The following is a 22,014-nucleotide window of genomic DNA, read 5'->3' as shown; positions in this document are numbered from 1 at the left end:
TGTGCGTCGGAGGGAAAGAGGACCGGGATGTGTGTTTGTACCTGGGAAGCATTTGACCCCACCCCCACCGGCCCAGCTGTCGGCCGAAACCCTGGGAGGGAGTGGCAACGACCGTCTGACTCAGCTATGGAATGTCATTCCTCTAGCAACACATCACAGGTGCACTTGCCATGACAATCGGGTCTCACTCACACTCTCTTCACCCGACACTCCCCCACACACACCCACACACTGAATTACTTGACCCAGTGCAAACATTTGCCCCAAAACACAAACAAGTGTAACACGTTAAAGGACATTGTGAATGCAAAGAACCTGAAATAAACAGCTGTGTCATGATGCCTAGGAAAGCATGCATCATGCCGTGACGTCACAGCATCTCATTGCATAAGGGTTGCTGTTGTTGATATTGTTAGTTGTTCAAGGGAGCGGTCCGTCTCTTACAGACAGAAGAAAGAAAACTCCCAAGTATCAACTATGATTCACTGTAACAAACAGACAAGAACAGGATTGCCAACATCGCTGACTGCCTGTAGGCACTTGGAAGCAGGCACCAGTTCCACTGCTAAACATTAACCATGTTCCATTTCAAACAATGCAGTTGCTCTGTATGCTTTCTTCAGGAAAACATCATTCATTTGATTTACTTACACCATAGTACACAAACAGGCTTTGTAGCAAGGCCTCTTAAACCCATCAAAGGGAATGACTGCGTCTACTGAAGGCCCACCCATCTATACAGGACTTGCTATTGTGAGCTAATGACTACATGGCTCTTTGTTTTCCTGCAGCATTGTTTCTGGTCAATGCTATTCATATTATAGTAGGTCGTCATGGAGTTATGCATGAGTCCATTACTCAAAACCACAGAGATAATACCTTTCAAGAGAGGTATGTTGTTTTATTTAATGTGATTTTGTTCTCGAGCGCTCCCACTGGTACTAACTTCAATTGTTATATATTTGTAGAATTCGTCAAAACAAAATACAAATCAAATCACCCCGCAAAACTTATTTTGCATATGTAAAAACATCTGTCTGATGATATGTCACAGGCTTTTGTGTACATAAATCATCATGTCTGATCCCTGTTAGACCCATCCCCTCTCGTGAGGTCAGTGCAATGGCCTTCTGAAACCAGTAGGGGGAGGCAGGGAGACAAGATGAAGGTTAATTCACAGGGCAGAGGGACTGCTCCTGAATGACCTCAGTGACTTAGCAGCTCCTTTTTCCTCTTATACTTATATCAAATCCCTCCTCTACCATAAGTAGAGGAGCGTTGCTCCAGAGATCAGCTAGAATCCTGTTATGTGTGAAGTACATATTTTCACAGTCAAGAATACACACAGAAAAATATAGTATTTTTTTAAGAATACGCAAAAATTTATTAATGACATGTTTCTTGCTTTTCAAACAATTTTGAGATTAAAATCTATGCAGTGTTGTATGAGTCACATGATTCAAGTATATTACAACGTACATATAAAAACAAGTGTGCAACAGGCTGTGGCCAGGCCAGATCCCGGCGTTTGGTTTCTGTATGCAACACTTAGTGGAACAACGTAGCCAGGGGTATTTTGGTGTCACCGGCATCTCCTCCTCCTCCTCCTCCTCCTCCTCCTCCTCTCTCTCCCCCCCCGCCCAAGTCCACTATACAGTATCTGTTCGACCCCCACCTCAGTTAATTTCCAGAGGGGTCCGATTTCAACGAGGTTACGTCCCCTCAAACTGAACAATAGTGCAGCCAGCAACACAACAAAAGCGCCGGAGTCCACATTGTTCAAAGCAAAATGAATACATCAAAAGAACAAAACCAAAAACCCAAAATACTTTGCATTTTTGGCACTACTAGAAAAAAAAAGAAGAAAAGAAAGAAAAACAGAAAAAATAAAAAATAGCTTTAAATAGCTCAGCCCTGGGTACCTGAACTGTTCTTGACTTGAAACATATCACAATCATTATCAATGCTTCACCCATCATTTGAATTACCAAAACAACTTAAGTTTCCCAATATGAAGGGTTGACTTCAGATTATCAAAATAATGTCACTACCAGAGAATTTCCCGGTTAGGTTCAGTGCCAATTCAACAAACCAGATGACAAAAGCACCAGTTGCCAGTTCCAGTTACACATTCTCTCACCCATGATTCTACCAGTAGCAGCAGAGCGGCTCACTGGCCCACCTGTGTTTAAGTAATGATGGTCAGAGGGACAGAGTCTATCAGCCTAAAAGGTATGGCTCCAGAGGAATACAACAGGAGGATTTAGTCCATTAATGGATTGGTTAGATCAACACACATCATCATCAATCATGTCAGCATCACTTCATTATTACCATAGGTTAACAGTTTCTATTCTAATGTGACATACCTTTTCAGTATGTTGGTATTCAAGTGCGGCTTGAGACAAGCTGCCATGCTCAGTAGTGTGCACTACAACAGAACTCCAATAGAACACATTCATGTTGGTTTGAACCCTCTTAGTGAGTGTACTACTCACTGGGCGTCATCCCATAGAGACAAGAGAAGCAGCAATGGCAGCAGCACAACTAGTTCTACTGGTGATAAAGAATGCATGGCTGTGCTGTGATGGCATGGCAGAGTACAGTACATGGGCTTATACAACAGACTCTCCTAACTGGGAGTCACAGTCTGTTATCTCCATGATAGGAGGGAGGGAAGGAGGGAAGGAGAGTCAGTCTACATCATCCCAACTCCAGGGTCCTCCTCTGGGGGGGTGGGGGGCCAGAGAGGGTGACTGAGCCGGCGTGGACGGAGAGAGAGTGTGTGAGACAGAAGGAGAGGAGGAAGGCATATCAGAGTCAAGGAAGTGGAGAAAGAGCATGTGTTCTGTGGTACATTCCTTCTTCATGTTGTAGATGTGTATACCGCGTCTGTGTGTGTTTGTGTGTACACTGTATGTACGACAGCCTGTCCACATGGCAGTGGCTGTGTGACAGAGGTTATGTATGTCTGTATGTGTGTGTGTGTGTGTGTCTCAAACCTCAGAGCATCTCCCCTGAGGAGGAGAGCCCTGAAAAAAGGCAATATGGGTAAAATTCAAAAAACAAAATAAAAATCAAAAGCTATATATGTTATTGTTATGGTATTTCTAATAGCCATAATCTTGCTTTTGCTGGTAAATGTACACTCTTTGCAATTTTTTGTACAACTGACAAAGAAACTAAATAATAGTTAGTAGAAACAAATGGTAGTAATGCAACAGTGGTGGCTTGTGACTTTCTGCATTGTGAATGCAGCGCATGTCGTCGTACCATTTTCAGTTGCAATGTGCGTGTACTGGACGTGTGTGTGTTTAGTTATAACTGTTAGCCTGTGCGCCTCGTGTGCTCGTATCTGTACACACACATTAGCGTGTCCATCATCAGTTTTAGTCTGTGTTCCCCAGCGCGTCTCCATCTCCTCTCTGCTTCACATTGTCCCCAGCGGCTCTCCGTAGCGGATCTTTTGGCCGGCCTTAAGGTTGAAGGTGAAGTCATGCGGCGCCTCGAACAGCAGCACGATGGTGGAGCCCAGGTTGAACTCTCCCAGATGCTCGCCCTTGCGCATGCTCACACCCTCCCGGTTGTTGTTAGACACGTAGCTGAAGTCGTTGTACGAACCTTTACTGTAGCGAGGGCTGTTGGTACGCAGCTCCTAGAGACAGAATAGGAAGACAGAGACAGAAAACCAGTCAGTGCTTTTGCTTTTACTAGAGTTAGTGACTCAGACTCAAGTCACTCTTAACAGTAGACTCTGGGATAAGACATGCATAGCAAAATTGGCAGGGCGACGCTGCCAAAGACTTTCAAAAATGGAGATGCAACAGACTACAAAATGTACACTGTATAGTCGCATTTAATTGGCACATGTGCTCTGCCATCTTATTTTGGAGGGCAGTGAAACAAGTGGACGCTCTCATTCACTACAATATCTTTGGTGCAGGACATCATATCTCAGAGTCAACCTAAAATATTGATTCTACCTAAAGTATTGACTTGGACTTAAAATAAAATACTTGAGACTCAGATATGCATGAAGTGACTTATTGGCTTTTACTGTGGCTTTCACAACATTCATCCAGGAGTGTTGTCTTTGTGAACAGCATTGCTTAACCCCTGGGGGGTATCACAGAATTGTCCCACTGATAAAGCCTGTGCACATTACATATGTAAAATAAATTAAGCGTTTCCCCCCGCAGATTAAGCCCCATTAGATGATGAGAAGCGGCTGGTGAATGAGGCTGGTGAATGATGAACAATATCCTGTTGTGTTGACGGACGGGACAGCTTGTCCCGCAACTCCCCTCCACTCCCAGCCCTGACCAGGCTGTGTGTGTGTGTGTGTGTGTGTGTGTGTGTGTGTGTGCGTGCATGACAACCAAACACAGAGTAGGTGATACCTCACTGGTTAACCTCCTCATCTACTGACCCATATGGGTTATGTAACCCCTGGCAACAATCACACACCACAGGTCAGGACCCAAGAGATGTCTACAGTGCATTCGGAAATCATTCAGACCCCTTAACTTTAATGTTACAGCCTTATTCTAAAATGGATTCAATTATTTTTTTTCCTCATCAATCTACACACAATACCCCATAATGACAAAGCGAAAGTAGAAATGTTTGCTAATTTATTACAAATAAAAAACTGAAATATCACATTTACATATGTATTCAGACCCTTTGCTATGATACTCGAAATTGAGCTCAGGTGCATCCTGTTTCCATTGATCATCCTTGAGATGTTTCTATGACTTAATTGGAGTCCTATGGTAAATTCAATTGATTGAACATGAGTTGGAACAGCACACACCTGTCTATATAAGGTCCCACAATTAACAGTTCATGTCAGAGCAAAAACCAGGCCATGAGGTCAAAGGAATTGTCGTAGACCTCTGAGACAGGATTGTGTCGAGGCACAGATCTTGGGAAGGGTACAAAAAGTATTGAAGGTCCCCAAGAACACAGTAGCCTCCATCATTCTTAAATGGAAGAAGTTTGGAACCACCAAGACTCTTCCTAGAGTTGGCCGCCCGGCCAAACTGAGCAATAGGGGGAGAAGGGCCATCGTCAGGGAGGTGACCAAGAACCCAAGAACCCAACTCTGACAGAGCTCCAGAGTTCCTCTGTGGAGTACCTTCCAGAAGGACAACCATCTCTGCAGCACTCCACCAATCAGGCCTTTATGGTAGAGTGGCCAGACGGAAGCCACTCCTCAGTAAAGAGCACATGACAGCCCGCTTGGAGTTGCCAAAAGGCACCTAAAGGACTCTCAGACCATGAGAAACAAGATTCTCTGGTCTGGTGAAACCAAGATTGAACTTCTTGGCCTGAATGCCAAGCGTCACGTTTGGAGGAAACCAGGCACCGCTCATCACCTGGCCAATACCATCCCTACGGTGATGCATGGTGGTGGCAGCATCATGCTGAGGGGATGTTTTTCAGCAACAGGGACTGGGAGACTAGTCAAGATTGAGGAAAAGATGAACGGAGCAAAGTACAGAGAGATCCTTGATGAAGTCCTGAGCGCTCTGGAGCAGGTTCTCAAACTGGGGCGAAGGTTCACCTTCCAACAGGACAACGACCCTAAGCACACAGCCAAGACAACGCAGGAGTGGCTTCGGGACAAGTCTCTGAATGTCCTTGAGTGGCCCAGCCAGAGCCCAGACTTGAACCCGATTGAACATCTCTGGAGAGAAATGAAAATAGCTGTGCTCTGACTCTCCCCATCCAACCTAACAAGAGCTTGAGAGGATCTGCAGAGAAGAATGGGAGAAACTCCCCAAATACAGGTGTGCCAAACTTGTAGCGTCATACCTAAGAAGACTTGAGGCTGTAATCGCTGCCAAAGGTGCTTCAACAAAGTACTGAGTAAAGAGTCTGAATATTTATTACATTTGCATATCAGTTTTTTTATTTTTAATAAATTAGCAAACATTTCTAAAAACCTGTTTTGGCTTTGTCATTATGGGGTATTGTGTGTAGATTGATGAGGGAAAAATGAATTTGATCCATTTTAGAATAAGGCTGTAACATAACAAAATGTGGAAAAAGTGAAGGGGGTTTGAATACTTTCCGAATGCACTATATGTTGGGCTACGGGAAGCAGGTCGACAGTAACACACAACACCCGGAACGAATTCCACTCATGATGATCATTAATGAAAACATATGTTTAATAGGTATAGTAAAATAGGTATAAAACAGTAGCTATTTCTAGTGAGAGCAGGAGACAGCAGGGAGCAGCTGCACAGTTCACCAGCGGGTGGCGCCATTAGGGAGTGCCAGAGATCAGAGAGCTTCTGAACACTCATTCTGTTTGTTGTGCCAGCTCAGTGGAGAGTTGATCCAGAGGACCAATCTTCTTAACGTCCCTGCTGGACAGATCCTATTGACCTCTGAACTGTGAGGTAGGAAGGAAAGTGGGTGGGCGTACACCATACAGACACACACACACAGACGCCACATTACGTCAGCGGTAACATTAAACACAGTGTGAGGGAGCTTAAACAGGCCAATCCAGTGTGTACTGTATGTGTATGTACAGTCAGAGCTTAGGAGACGGCCTGACGAAGGAAGTGAAGGTGACACAGGTGAGTGAAAGCTCACTTATTCACTCACACACTGTGGCGAGAGGTCAGTCCCCCTCAGTCTGCCTTCTCTCAGTATTGAGATATAATATATTATTATTATATATGTGTGTATATATATATATATATATATATTTGCTATGACACTCTTAAAATTAGCTACAATTTCTGTATTTCAATTTTAATAAATTTACAGAAATTTCTAAAAATGTGTTTTCGCTTTGTCATTCTGGGGTATTGTGTGTGGATTGATGGCAAATTCTTTTAATTTAATCAACTTTAAAGTGAGTCTATAACACAACAAAATGTGGAAAAAGTGGAGAGGTCTGAATACTTTCCGAAGGCACTGTGTGTGTGTATGTATGTATGTATGTATGTATGTATGTATGTATATATATAAAACTAGATACAACTAACTATAACCACCCCATGGATTTCCTATGAGAGACAGATTGTCGCAGTGAAGCCAGAAAATGCAGTTCACGGGCACCACCATGGCGTATCTAGCAACCATGGCGTATCTGATTGGTGAAATCAACGCAGGCGCAGTCAGTTGCTAAAGTAGAGGTGTGTTTCAGTGTTTTTCTGACCTGCTTCGGGTTTACCTTTTCACCAACACACGTATGCTTGTGACTTGCCTTCAATTTGATGAAAAATAATATAAATATGCTTCTTACGTGGTTTTTATTGCTCCCCTGCTCTCAAGCCATACTTACGTCACAGTGACCTGACTTGACCTATGTTTAAATGCTTAAGTTAAGCATGTGACCATAACTTGGGCTACGAGATGTTGCGTATGTGGCATATGTCCATGAGGAAGACATCCAACCAGGATAGCAGTGGTGGGTTCTGACCTTGTCAAAGTAGATGCGGATGGATCCCACGTTGGTGGCTCCCACGGCGGTGAGAGAGAAGAAGCCGTGCGTCCACTCTCCGCTCAGCACCACCCGCTCATTATGGCAGAACAGCTCCTTGATCCAGCGGGCCACGCCCGGGTTCACTGACATCAGAGAGCCTGGGAGGGAGGGACACACAGGGAGCAGGTGAGCACGGACGGGGACACACGGACGAGGACACACACACACACACACACACACACACACACACACACACACACACACACACACACACACACGATACCACAGCACTGTGCTATGAGATATGGGTGTGTAAGCTGAGGCATAATAATAAATACATCAAATGTATATAGAGCTTTTCTAAGACCCCAAAATACGCTTGATCAGTGAAACCTGGTGTGTAGTGTGCATGTTTGGGATATTAGGTTGAGTGTGTGTTTGGGATGTATGATGTGTCGTTTGCAGGGCACTAGTCCTAACATGGTTGAGTACTGACCAGGGAAGTGTCTTCTGTGTGCCACCCTCCAGTCTGTAGGGGAATGGAAGCAGTGGTAGTCCCCCGGGGCCAGGTACACCACACAATGGAAGAGCTCGTTACCCTCCTTAGTGACCAGCAGGTCCTGGAATGAGCTAGGGTCCTCTTCATCTGGAGGGATGGACACACGTGCGTGCACACGCACACGCACACACACACACAGGGATACAGTCAGTTAGGTGGCGCGGTGTCGCATGACCAAGACACTCACGTAGGTAGTACCGAAAGGATTGGATAGGTGTAAGCCATAAAAATATATGTATAGAAAATTCTACCTACTTATTACAAGATTGCTTATACCAATGCCATCCTGTGTGCCCTAGGGGAGGGGCTGGTGTTGATTTGGGATTGGGTTTTAGTGGAAGAGGGGGAAAGAGGGGAGAGGTGCTCACTTTTGTTGATGGCTAGGCTCTCTGCCCAGGTGTGTGGTCCCAGGAAGGTCTCCAGAGAGTAGGTGACCCCCTTCACCTGCTCTACCTCACAGTTCCGTACACGGCCAAAGTGCAGGATCTTGCCATCTGCTGGGCTGATCTGAAATGGGATATCAACATACATGGCTTTATCATGGGCTCAAAATCACAAGGTGGACGGAAGCTTGACTGGACAGGTTGCATAATCAACACCTTATTTTATAGTAAATGTTTTACCTGCTAGTTACCTATTAATTGGTAAAACATGGTAAAATGTAGATTATATATAATGAATAGAATTACAGAATCATTACTTTCAACATCTATTCTGCAGAATTTGTAAGGACATTCTTTGGTAATACAATCTAAATACCAAATAACTGAAACAGGACTGATAAATAAAGGATTACCCTGTTTTAAATCAAATTGAAACACAGACACACACACACATGCACACACACACGCACATACACATGCACGCACACACTCACCACGCAGTGCGAGTCACACACGGGCCGGGCCGCGGGTTTGAGTTTCCGTCTGAAGAACTCTCCCAGGTTCCTGTAATGGTGCAGGTCCTCCACAGCGGCCTCCTGCATGTTGACGCCAAACGTCCAGATATAGAGGCTATAGACAGGCTTCCTCAGCCAGTTAGGCAGCTCCACCTGGTTCAGCCGGCCCCAGGCTCGGGATAAAAGCCGTGTGGGGATGGACTTGTACAAAGCCACCTGAGCAGAGAGGGAAGAGATCCTGCATCAGTAAGCTGGAGGCCAAGATCGTGCCATGGGTCTAAGGAAAGTTAACAGCTAACGTAGCTAATTCACTTGCATTGAGGCCATGGCATGCGCAGGTACTGTAGCTAGCAAGGTCAAGAGAGTTGATTAGCCAGCGTTACGCCTTCTTAAAACTGCACTCACCCAAAGAGTTTGCCCCTTTAGGCAACATCGCAGCGATAAAGCAGCGAATTTCATCGAATAGCCAATTATATCCCATCCGGTCCTACTGGTCTCAGTATCCATGGGGCGTAACCAATCTAGTAGCGCCTACGGTGAGGTTAGCCCATCTCTTCATCTCTGCATGGTGGCAGTGGGGCAACAGGTGGAGAAGCTCCCCGCGCCGCTCTCAAGCTCTGTGATGCAATGTGAGAGAAGTGTGGGAAGCGAAGTGAGTTAACCCTGAGCTGCTGCTGCTGCTGCTGCTGATGATGATGATGATGAGGATGATGATGACGATGACGATGACGACAACCTCTCCCATGGGGCACCTGGCCGCACCCAGTCTGGTTTGTTTAAGGTCCTCTATCCCCTGAGCTCCAGATGGTTTGCGCTTCATTTGCAGTGCTGCTTTGCTGGCATGGATAGCTCCTGCGTAAGTGGATTAGTCAGCTACAGTACCAGCTGGGAGAGGAGTGGTGGTGGTGGTGGTGGTGGTGGTGGTGGTGGTGGTGGTGGGGGGGGGGGGGGTTGAGACAACTCTGAGCTTAGCACTTTGGACTCCTGTCCTGCAGAGATCATCTGCGATATACTTGCATCAGCAGAGGTTTTCATACACAACGTGATTGATACAGGGCCTACACCATTCTGGGCAAGCATAACTTGTGAGTTAATTCACTGATTGTGCACTTAGCAGTGCAGGGACCCTTCCGGCCACTTATCCCACCCCAACAGCCGCAACTCTAGGGTTAGTCTGAATTCACCTCATATTGGACAACACCGCTATAGACCAGTACTATAACAGACGTCTTAAAAAGCCCTGTTATTGTCTTGCCATGGCCTCAGATGCAAGGTCAGAAACATAATATAGCAACATACTGAACATCGAACTAACATACCAACAGTGATTTAAACATTGTACAAAACTGTAGAAGGAGTTATCAATTTGCAATGAAGGGAGGATTAAAAACCTCCCAAAACTGATTAGAGTTCACACTGTAAACTCTATTCAGTGGGGGGAGAAGGGGAGGAGACTGGGGGGATAAGGGGAGGAGAGGGAGAGGGTGAGAGGGAAGGGAAGGGAAGGAGAAAGAGGGGGGGAGGGGAGGAGATGGTTTGGAAGGTTTGGGGAAACTTTGGAGAGAAGCACTGATGTTGAGTGGGACCCTGGAGGGGATGGGGGGGAGGGAGGGAAGGAGGGAGGGAAGGATGGAGAACACAGTTGGAGTTGCTCCATCTCTGCTCATTTATCACTGCCTGTCAACAGCAGAGACCACACCATCAGAGGATATGGCGTGGCAGAGCGTCCATTTCCAGGATTGAGTATCCCTATTTAATAATGCTCAGGGAGGTGGAATAGATCAACATTTCAATAACATTAAACATTAACATTATTGGCTGACGGTCAAGGGAACAGTGATGGAAAGGAACGTGGCGAACTCAGTCCCCGAGTGCCGCGGCAGAGCGGAGCAGGAGCAGGAGCAGGAGGGAGCGCACACAAAGCATTCCTCTGTTTTGTGTGTCCTGTACAAAGGGCCTTTGATACACGTTAGGGCCCACCACAGAGAGAGCAGAGCTCAGCGGGTCCATATGTGCCCAGCCATCTGTGGCAGACTGGGTGCCCCTCACACATCAGTGCCTCCTGCGCCAGCACCTCTCCCATACTAACCACCTAGGGGGCCGGACATAGGGGAAATGGACCATGTTAGGAACAGAATGAGAACAATCTCATTATTCGGGGGGGTGGGGGGTGGGGGGGATTGGGGGGGTGGGGGGGTTTAAGGGTTGGTACCTCTGGATGCTGAGATAAAAACACGCACGCACACACGCACGCACACACAGATGAGGAGTATTGTGGGTCCTCCTCTGGCAGTAGGAACAGTACTCACCCGGCTGGTCGGTCTCCAGCCCACCTTGGCCAGGGGCTTGAGTGCACCGAAGGGCAGGAAGTAGTAGAGGAAGGAGAGCGGCCATGAGCGCAGCCGCAAGGCGGGCCGGGACATACAGCTCAACTGGCCAAGACGCCGCCGCAAGGCCAACTGAGGGAACTGCAACCTGCGCACCATACAAAATGGGTTGGCACAGGGCTGTGTACAGCCAATACACTAATACACACAAGCTCTCACACACTGAGCACAAAGTCTCACACACACACACGCAAATATATATACACACACACACTCTCTCTCTCACACATTAAGAAAATAGCACAGGCCTACTTTCGGGAACAAAACGACTACACGAAAATGCATAGTGGGGAAACACAACATGACAGATCGAAAGGCTCGTCAGATCTACCCGTATTCTTACATGACACGACATACAATCCCTGAACATACACCCACTCTTTGCCCTAATGAGTCCGTTCACACGCTCAAATATTCTCTGACTGCTGAACGACTGCTCCCTACTGCATGTCATTCTCCAAACACTCCCTGTGCAGACGCTAGTCTACGCCTGTCAACAACACACGGTTATTTTCCTCAAATTCCTGCTCTATTAATATTTAATGCCCTCACTGCTCCATCTACTTTTAGTCAAGCCTACCGCGTGTCCTGTGTGTCCTCAGAGTAGTGCGCTGGTCATATAGTATGCACTACGATCTAAAAAAACTGCTCTGGATTACAGAGCGTCTTAATATCAAAGCCTATATAGGCTAGTCTAGAAGAGGATGGCAAACGACCAGAAATGCATAGAAACAGCGTAGTGTATGAACCCAACGGCCAAATGCGTTGGTTTATAATAACTAGGCTAACCTATGTCTGACTGCCATGGAAAACGCAGTGTGTTAGGGCAGGCTTCACTGCTTGTGTTGCATTCGCCTCCATACAATAGGAACAACTAGGGCAGCAGCGGTGCAGCATCGGAGTCTGATGGGGGAGGCCAATGCTGCAACAAGGGTCTGTGTTATGGTTAAGCAAGCGTGATGGGATATAGGCTACAATGTATAGAAAACCTACGAGCTCAGCTGCCTTCATTTGGACATAGAGGGGATGGTTACAACAGGACAATACCATAAGCATAAGTGTCAGCTCCAGAGTGTGACCAATTGACTTTGCTGTGCAAGTAAAAAAAAAAAATTGGTGCGAAAACTGAGTGTGTACATTGGCCTACATAATGTTTGCATAACGCAACATGTTTGATATTTATTCAGTCCTCTCGTTGTCCTTTCGTTCTAATAGCAACCTAAGTCAGTCACGTTTTGAATCGCAGCTATTCCAAAACCGGTAGTTTTCGCCTGCTGAAGTGAAAGCCATAGGCCTACAACTGTTATCTAACAATAAATGATTTGCTACATTGATGTTGGGAAAGGAAAACTACAGACTGATCTCGCGCTGCAAGTTAGGCTTTACGCCTCGAACGGCGCACAGTGTCAAAGCGAAAGGAATCTGTCCAATCTTTGAAAAACAAGGAACTAAAATGATTTGGCCTAAATTATGATTCCAAATAGATATTTAAAAACTCTGTTAGGATACACAAGCAATCTCAGAAAGTGGCAGGTGGTCACTGTGAGATTTACCCGCCACAAGGAAAATGGAGGCCTCCCCGCATTTAGCGTTTGGCAGGTGTTTATTTCGACCCGTGCAAGTTGTGTGGAAACACAATGATATTGTATCTCGGGTGCACATGTAGACAGAGGCTTTCACCAAAGCAGCACAAAATGTCCACTAAGAAAATATATTTTGTTTTTCTCTCTGCGGTGTCTTATAATTTGTATTGACTCTGTGTATAGACAGTTGTTTAAAAGCCGAATGTTACATTTTCTCTCCATTGGATATCCATATGACCTGCCTTGGGCTATCCTGTCAGTGTTATACATGCTACCTGGAAGTGCCTTCCCCCGCATGCAATTGCGATGTCATGATCGTATTTTGTCTCATCAAAGGAGTAGGTGATGTATCATGTAATGATTTTCTGTATGGGTTTGTAAATACTGTAGTAAGACTATTGAAATGAGAAGAGTAAGTTCTCTCTGAATGCAATGGCAAGTTCATTTCTAAGATGATTAGCCTACTCGTTTTTTCTACTGTGTGACAAAATGTTGGTGCGACCAAATCATGTGCTGTTGCCACCAAATGAAAAAGTTGTAACACCAGTGCCACCAGTGGAAAAAGCTTAGTCTGGAGCCCTGGTCAGCTATATACCCTTGACTAACTCCATTTGATGCCATCACCAACATGAACTGATGGGTTCAACTACAGACAGGAGGCCAACACTTGAAGGGATGAGTAGCTGGAAGTCTCTCAGGTAATTGACACAAGGAGGTGGTGCAGCCTGCTAAATCCAGATTAGCTCTAGTGTGTTAGGGATGTGGGTCATATTTGGCCCTGAAAATGATGAGCCAGCGCCAGGGAAGTTGAGAGGATGGGGTGATACAGATTGGTTAGGCTGGGCTATAGGTCTACTATTTATAGGACTAAGAAGACCTGTCCAATCTAATCAGGATAAAAGGCAAGCCTGAAACTCCAGCCACGGCTGGTTTAAACACCGACATCCTCACACCTGCCACACACAACATTGCCAGCTGAGGAGAGCCGGTCCAAAAGCTGATGACAACAAACGAGTAGTACGCCAACACACGCACACATTCAAAGGAATACCTGCCCGATCGCCAAGGCACAAACAAACAATTCACACACCCCCCCCCCACCCACGCACGCACCCACACATACACACACAAATCCCTGCAAAACCCTACCCAGACAGATACTGTACAAGGTGATGTGAAACCATTTTTCTAGACCGGCCTGTGAATTCAAATGCCACATTATGTAACACATATACTATTTTACAATAGATCCATCCACTGCACAATCGTACAGTCAGAATGAGGAATGGTGTCAAACTGTTGGCTGAGGTTCCTGACCTCAAACGGGGGTGATTGAGGGTATTACCAAGTGAAACCAGAGAATGGTCGTGGACCTTTCACCGGAACTATCTGTTGCCCTTCAGTCAGCCTGCTCATCAGGTTTCTACCACCCACCTTCACTGATCCACACAGACAGAGGATCTGACGGGCATCCACCACTATGCCAGCGGCCCTCGTGTCTCTATATTAATCCCAGTTTCATTATAGACCTGTTTATGCCTTCACCGCTGAATCAGATCAATTGAATGGCGGTGTTGACATCCCCTTTGTGAAACTGCAGCTAGTTGCTGAGTGATTGTCACCCACCCAGCGCAGCCATTCACAGTGTCAACAGAGCCCATATTGTTCCACTGTCTGAATAAAGGGCACATCTGAGGAGGCCTGCATTCTGCTCAGCAGCAGTGTGTGACACCTCACAATAACCCCACCATCGTCATTACTGTAGCTACTTAATATATATATATTATATATATATATACACACACACACACTCACCGAACACTTTATTAGGAACACTATACTAATACTGGGTAGGGCCTCCCTTTGCTCTCAAAACAGCCTCAATTCTTTGTGGCATTGATTCCACAAGATGATGGAAACATTCCTTTGAGATTCTGGTCCATGATGACATGATTGCGTCACGCAATTCCTGTCGATTTTTCAGGTGCACTTTCAAGCTGTGAATCTCCCGTTCCTACCACATCCCAAAGGTGTTCTATTGGATTCAGATCGGGTGACTGGGAAGGCCACTGAAGAACACTGAACTCATTGTCATGTTCATGAAACCAATTTGACACGACTTTTGCTTTGCGACATGGTGCATTGTCATGCTGGAAGTAGCCGATGGGTAAATTGTGGGACATGGTCAGCAACAATACTCAAATAGTCTGTGGCATTCAAGCGATGATTGATTGGTGTTAACGAGCCCAAAGTGTGCCAAGAAAACATTCCCCACACCATTACACCACCTCCACCATGAGAAGGTGTACAGGTGTTCCTAATAAAGTGTTATGAGGACCACCTCACACAATAATCCCAGCATCACCACCTTAGTTATTATTACTGTAGCTACTACCTCACACAATAACCCCAGCATCACCAGTTTACACTGTCATTACTACTGTAGCTACTGTACACGGACAGGGGCAGACAGGGTCACTACTCCCAACGTGATATGGTGCTGGACTGGTATAGCTAGTGTCGCAAAGTGAGGCTGTGCGTAGCTCGCAACTGCTCTCCTCGCCACTGCCCTAGTTTGGACACTGGGCCACTCATCCCCTGCTAAGCTCTAAACAGGACAGGAGCATTTACATGGCTGGCCTAATACAGAGCAGCCTAGGACAAATGGTACTGCACTGCACTGAATTTACCATAGACAATCATCCCATTCGTTGATTTAAAAAAAAGAAAAAAAGAAAAAAGATTGGCAGATACCTTCTTATTTTCTTACAAAACTTGTAATATTCATATTTCAATTTCCTTTAATGTAATAGCATGCAAGGTTTAAATGGCCAGGTTTACTGGTGTGGTTATATCTGGACTGATCATATCCCACACTTAAACTGATACAGTACGTGCTACAGCAGGGTTTGCTATGGTTACAACCATTAAGTGGTGCTAAAACTACATCCTTGCCATCCCCTAAACATAACCACAACAGAACACAAAAATCCAAAACATAAAACATATTTCTATCCTTTTTTTCCTTTGCTTGCTACCCTGTCTCCCTCTCTCCGCCACACAAACGCGCGCTTGCATAGCACCCCCCTTCTTTCCTCAATGCAGGCAATATTGGCCAATCACTGGCTGCACAGCATCCTCTCCTGGCTCCCTCTCTCTCCCTTTCTACTGTAGAGCAGCTCGCAGTCTCCACGCAGCTCAAATCTCTCTCTCCTCTTCATTCAGGCCTACTGCTTCCTAGCTGGCCTGGCCTGGCTGCGTAGGGGCTAGCCTCAGTGCTATAGTGGGGCTGGGCCTGGCCTGGCCCAGATGTATTGTTCCCTTCAGACTGCCCGCCTGGAAGGGGCTTAAGGGCATTACGCTGCAATTAGGCCAAACAGAGGCTTTGTGCGCCTGAGAGAGAGACACAGAGAGAGGGGGGAGGGGGAGGGGGGGGGGGGCTCCGACGTGCCCACTCAATATTCACCCCTTCTCTGCCTCTGCTGTCCACTGTTCAACTAGCAACCAGGGAAAAGCTCTGCAAACACCACCACCACCCACACAACAGCTACAGTCCCAATCTCATGGGACAACATTATAATCCCCTCTCTCTCTCTCTCTCTCTCTCTCTATCCATCGGCCTCTCACAGACTGTAAACAATCAGTCTCTACCATCGATTCCGTGTCCATCCACTCAGCCATGTACAGCAGACAAACACAAGCTAGCCATGTCCGTGCTAAGGCACTCTCCGCTCACTCTCTCTCCCTCTCTCAGCGTAGTAAGGACAGTACCTGAATCGGTTCCTGTGGCTGAGTCCAGAGAGCCCCTGAGCACCCTGACCCGTGCCGCCGCTGCCTCCCTGCTCCCCGGCTCCTCCAGAGCTGATCGGCCGTAGCCTGCGCACATCAACCCTAACTCTGTGGAGATTGTAGCAAGACGGAGGGCTGTGCAAAGACCTGCAGCATCTCACCATCTCCCTGAGCTCCGCACCGACTGCTGCAAGCTCCTGCTCTGACACATGATCACTGGTGGATTAAACGCACACGCAGCACTCTGCTTCTTTCTCTCTGCCTCTCCGTTTGTGTGTCTCTCCTCTCTCGCGCCTCTAAGCCCTGCCCCCTCAGAGAGAGAGGGGGACGGATCTCTCTCTTCTCTCTCTCTCTCTTGTTCTCTCCTCTCTCTTGTTCTCTCTCTCTTTCTCTCTCTCATGACTGATCTGAGATCTGCAGAATGGTGGTGGTCACTGTTTGCTGTACTGGGACAGGGAGGAAGAGGGGCAGCTTTATGGACAGAAATAATCCCATCAGCTGGCGTTCATGGACCCTGCTCTGCTGCCAGCTCCCTAGTTCTACCCTCCGCACAGCAGAGCTCAGTGAGGGGGTGCAGGGACAGCTGGACTCTCTGCTCCCCCAACCGCACAAACCACACTATACCACCCTCTACTGCACCTCTCGCCAGCAAATTACTTCACACTAATTAGCCTGATTGTCATAATCTGCTTCCCTGAGCATTCCTTACAGTAAAAGACATTTGCTGATTTGTAAACTAATGTATTGAGAGCTTTCTGGAGGAATCAATGAATTGGAGATGTGGTTGTCTGATAATGGTTTTCTTAAATAATCTGAATCATAAAGACCCAAGTGCAACTCAGCACTTTGAGCTCTGAGAAATGTGACAAGAGACCAAAGAGGTGATATTATTTAGTCCAGCAGCGTATCAAAGAGCTCTTTGTTGGAACAAATGTCCTTGTTAAGTATCAATTTGTCAAACTGTTACCTAAAATAGGCTCTGAAAGTATGCAACCATTATTGAAGGTTCTTATTGAGAGAGACTAGCCAATTCTCAGTGTAAGCTACCCAGAAGCATGATGATCAATTTGACTTAATTGGAATAGCCACTAATTCATCTACATTTTTTAGAGGATTAAATCACAGTACGTCTGTTTAATGCTAATTTGTGTCTAAATCTGATTTGTGAGGACTTTATCAGCTTGTCCTCCATAATTGCTGATATAAGTGGTGTTTCATCAAACTGAAGAGAAAGATGTGAGTGTGACTATCGTCATGAACCAGGCTGTCTGTGTAGAAAGGAAATTTAGCTTGTGCAGGACATCTAAAAGACAGGAAACAGGACGTAACTCACTTCCTCCTCCATCTGAGCATGCTGATGCTACTACTGACGTACCCCATGATTCACAATAAGAGTTCCCGTAACAATACACACAAATTGTCAAAATAAAGCTGTAGTACACGTTCCATCTTTGTATCCCTGATTTGATTGAAGTTTGATATTTTTACTGTTCATCATAATTGTTTCCTACAATAATCCCTTTTGTGTGACTAGATTACAAGGCTACTGAACTATTTCCATGAACAGTCACAATCAGAAAAATAAAACATGTGAAGCAATGTATTGTGGAGAGTTATCTAAAATTATCAAATTTTCTTTAAAAATGTAACTCAGAACTGTACCTTTTTCCAGATTAGCTCAAATGCGAAGTTTCTAACCCAGAGCTTGTTAAAGGTGAAAGCTACTCAGTTCCTGATCGTCTCAGTTTGAACAAAGTGCTGCATTTGTGGTGGTCACAAGCCCTTTAACTGTGTGGGCGGGCAGACGTAATCCCATTGGAGAAACAATGATTTCTGGGTAAACGTGTCATCACTCCAAAGTAATGGTCCAAAAGCAAGAATCATCTAACATTCATAAAATTCACTTATCTAGACATGGGATAGGAAGCTTATCTGTCTTTTTCAAGACAGTGAGATAAGTTTGCCGTGATGAACTGGACTTGAACCTGCAAGTGTACACTATTCAAATGTGTACTGTATGCCCTTGATAGCACTAGTGGAATGCTGTTATTACAGCCAGTAAGACCATGAAATGCCTTATCTTAAGCAAATATGACAGCCACCACATCATGTAGATTTGAATATTCAAATATCTGCAGATGACGTACATTCATAAGGTCTGAAAGCTCACTGACAAGAAGAAGCCTCCAGAGTTTAAAAATTGGATTGAAGTAAATAAATCTCAAACAAGCTGTACTGTACATAGAGGAGAACTAAACATAAACCTACTGTATGTAGACATAAATAGGCATCTAGTCTGCACCTCAACTCAAGACAGATTCAGCAGTTCCTCTGGGTGGACAGACCCAGATCGTTCCTAGCCCCAAGTTCTCAGTTAGCTGGCTGCTGCATCATGTCTTTGGCTTGTCAAAGGGAAGAGTGAGGGGCCACTCCAGTCTGCTGAGCTCATTACAATTCCATCCTCATCTCAGCCCAGATTCACCCACAGAAGAATTCTGGCCTTTGTTAGGAGTGCATGTGGGTCTCTTGTTCTGAATGCCGTAACAGAGAACCAAAATGTGATGTGTGGGCATAACTTGGTGTGCGTGTGTGTGTGTACACACATACACACACAATAATGTGTGTGGATAGGAAGTTGAGGTCATGGTGACAATGGCCTTTACAGTGAACAGAGGACCTGGTAAAGTGCATCTTTAATATTGGCATGTAGTATTGGACAGTTCACAGGATGTGGAACACAGGGTCCACCAGGGTGCTGTTTACCTATGAGATAAAAGACTTTAGGGGAAGTACCCGAAAATGAAACAGCCAATAAGGTTGCATTCCCACAGTGACAGAAGCTCACCCCATACCGATTCATTGCAAAGCCTATTGAGCAAGCCCACAGGGCCCCATCGGGCATGTTTCACAAAAGGCAGGAATTCATCACTGTACTGCCTAATAAATATTCACTCGCTTGTGCAGCATACAAGCCTACCAAGTGGTCAGAAACATAAGATCACAATATATGCAGCATTAGAGAATGTTAACTAAACATTCACATACATTCTGAAAAATACAATCTCATTAACAACCCCTTAATTCACATGTACTATGGCAGAGCTAGGCTATGGAATTCCCCCCTCACCCCCCCTTTAACCTTTTTTCTTTAGTGTATGAACATAGACCTTCATACACAATAATGCAACTCTGGGTTTTCTCTGTGATCACACCATCAGGTTCTGAGCGATATCTGAATATCTGGACCTATCGTTGTTCCACATCATTCCTGCCTCTTATCTGTGTACAGCCCGACACATAACTTTGTCAGTAAACAGACTAAAGGCCTTAAATGGAAGGGATCTGGATCTCATCTTGGTCTGACAACAATCAGGTTTGTTGTTGCTTGATTTATTTTGCACGCATTGTTTACCCAAGGTGACATCACCTGTGACTTTGCTCGTAGTCCAAATAAACAAACATGTGGAACCTCTGTCGAATGTCGCTATGTCTTCCACTACAAGGACCAAACGAACCATGGCGACCCTGTCCTGGTGATCATGGTGACCCTGTCCTGGTGATCATGGCGACCCTGTCCTGGTGATCATGGCGACCCTGTCCTGGTGATCATGGTGACCCTGTCCTTCCTGTCAACGTTCCAGCAGCAATATCCCACAGAGAGTGGCCCTCCTTGTCATCAGATCTGGATTAGTTCACCAACTCCAGCTGTTCTACACTAGTCAACAGTTTAGAGCAACCTACAAATGATGCGATTAATAGGTCTGCACCCTGACAGAAATAGCCCAAATAAACAAGAGCCATTGGACTGATAAAGCCAAAACATTGAAGGTAGCTAGGCCACATTCTTTGCTATGCAGTTCTAAGCCATCAACATCATAATTGCCACCATGGACAGCTGCTCCCCTTGTACATATGACTACTGGTGAAGGAACAGTGAGATCCAGAGACTTTGTTCTTGGCAGAACTGCCAAGACACACAAACATTGCACATTCTCAATTCATTTGACACTCCGCAGTGTCAAAATGCAGACATTGAAAAACCATGAAAGGTCGCAAACAGAGCATCACACACAAATATACAGAGCACGCACACACACACCTAAACATCCAGAGGTATCAAGACGGGGTTTTGGGTTTGTTGATCATAGGGGAGGGAATTAAAAATAAATGATGAAAAATGTACAAAGAGTACGACTGTCACTCCTCCTGGCTAGTAGGCTAGCCATTTTAATCAAATTCTACCAGTTAAAACAGGTTCAATGTGTGTTGACTGCAAAGATGTGGAGTTCTCCACAATACCTATCCTGGACCATGGGAGGGACCCTGACAGAAGTTCTCCCTACCTGTGTTCCATTGGCGATACGTGGAGGGACCTCGATGCCAAGCTTCTGTAGCTCCCGGTCCTTGTAGCTGACGTACTGATCGTATCCCATGTAGCCCCCACCTGTGGCCACTAAAAGGGGAAGAGGCCTCATACGAGCCTGCAGGCCCAGGGAGGCTGCATTCAGACGGCGCCGCCCTAATCAATACAAATACAGTACAAACATTAACACATGTTTATCAGACTTGTTTATCTTCTATGTTTGACTTTTATGCACTCATATCGAGTTATGTAAATGTGTGCCAGTGAAAGTTCACCATGCAGGTTTTAGCTGGCAATGAGCTTGCTGCCACTGCCCCCTAATGGTTAGAATTAGAGAGGCACCAAGAGGTACAAGGTCGGCATTTTGCAATCCTCCAGCCTTAGGGACATAAGTGGCTCAATTTGTCTACCATGCATTGCAACATTGCTCATGTTGAAATCCTTAGTGCATCTATCCGGAAGGCTCTCTCTGCCTTTGCTTATCATACTGACCTTTGCAGATGCTCCAGATCGTCACACTGCACAAACTAACCAATGGTTGCGTGCCGCATAATATATATTGCCGTCAGGCTGCATAGCACAGGAGACTGCAATATCATACTGTTGTGGTTACTGACACGTTTTAACACTGATCCAGGTATTGTGTGATCTGGTCTCTGTGACTGCAATGTAGATGGCCTATAATACCATTATAGGCCATCTACATCTATCGTAAGACCACTGCTAAGGGGATTCACCCAATTAAGAGTAGTGTAGTGTATAACTCACCACTGAATATTGAACGCCATGGCACCTGTTGAGACTGTCGGGTCCCTTGTGCTCTGAGAAAGAGACAGCCACTGCAGGCAGACAGAGAAACAAGATGATCTTTTAACACCACATCATCACCATTCGCTACCCTGCGCAGAGACTACAGCCGTGCATAAGCGTTATTGCTATTACTCCAGTCTACACCCATGACCTTACAGCTAAATAATGTTTCATT

At 45.7% G+C, this 22,014-nt stretch overlaps 1 protein-coding gene across 2 annotated transcripts; it reads right to left on the bottom strand.

The window, feature by feature from the left end:
• Positions 1-1,638: 1,638 nt before the first annotated feature.
• pisd (phosphatidylserine decarboxylase) lies at positions 1,639-11,595 on the bottom strand. Of its 2 annotated transcripts, none has more exons than XM_083670099.1 (6): positions 11,217-11,595; positions 8,887-9,123; positions 8,378-8,516; positions 7,947-8,096; positions 7,448-7,608; positions 1,639-3,655 (listed from the first exon to the last, which is right to left on the bottom strand). In XM_083670099.1, the coding sequence occupies exons 1-6, from the start codon at positions 11,391-11,393 to the stop codon at positions 3,431-3,433; spliced, it is 1,089 nt and encodes a 362-aa protein (XP_083526225.1). In that variant the 5' UTR covers positions 11,394-11,595; the 3' UTR covers positions 1,639-3,430. The 2 variants fall into 2 exon arrangements, with proteins under 2 accessions (XP_083526225.1, XP_083526226.1); XM_083670100.1 differs by lacking the exon at positions 11,217-11,595 and adding an exon at positions 9,313-9,699.
• Between the last annotated feature and the right edge of the window lie 10,419 nt (positions 11,596-22,014).

This window comes from Argentina silus, assembly GCF_951799395.1.
Source record: "Argentina silus genome assembly, chromosome: 5".
Taxonomy (NCBI): Eukaryota; Metazoa; Chordata; class Actinopteri; order Argentiniformes; family Argentinidae; genus Argentina; species Argentina silus.
The sequence above is the reverse complement of the archived record's forward strand: the minus strand, read 5'-3'. Positions and strand labels throughout refer to the sequence as shown.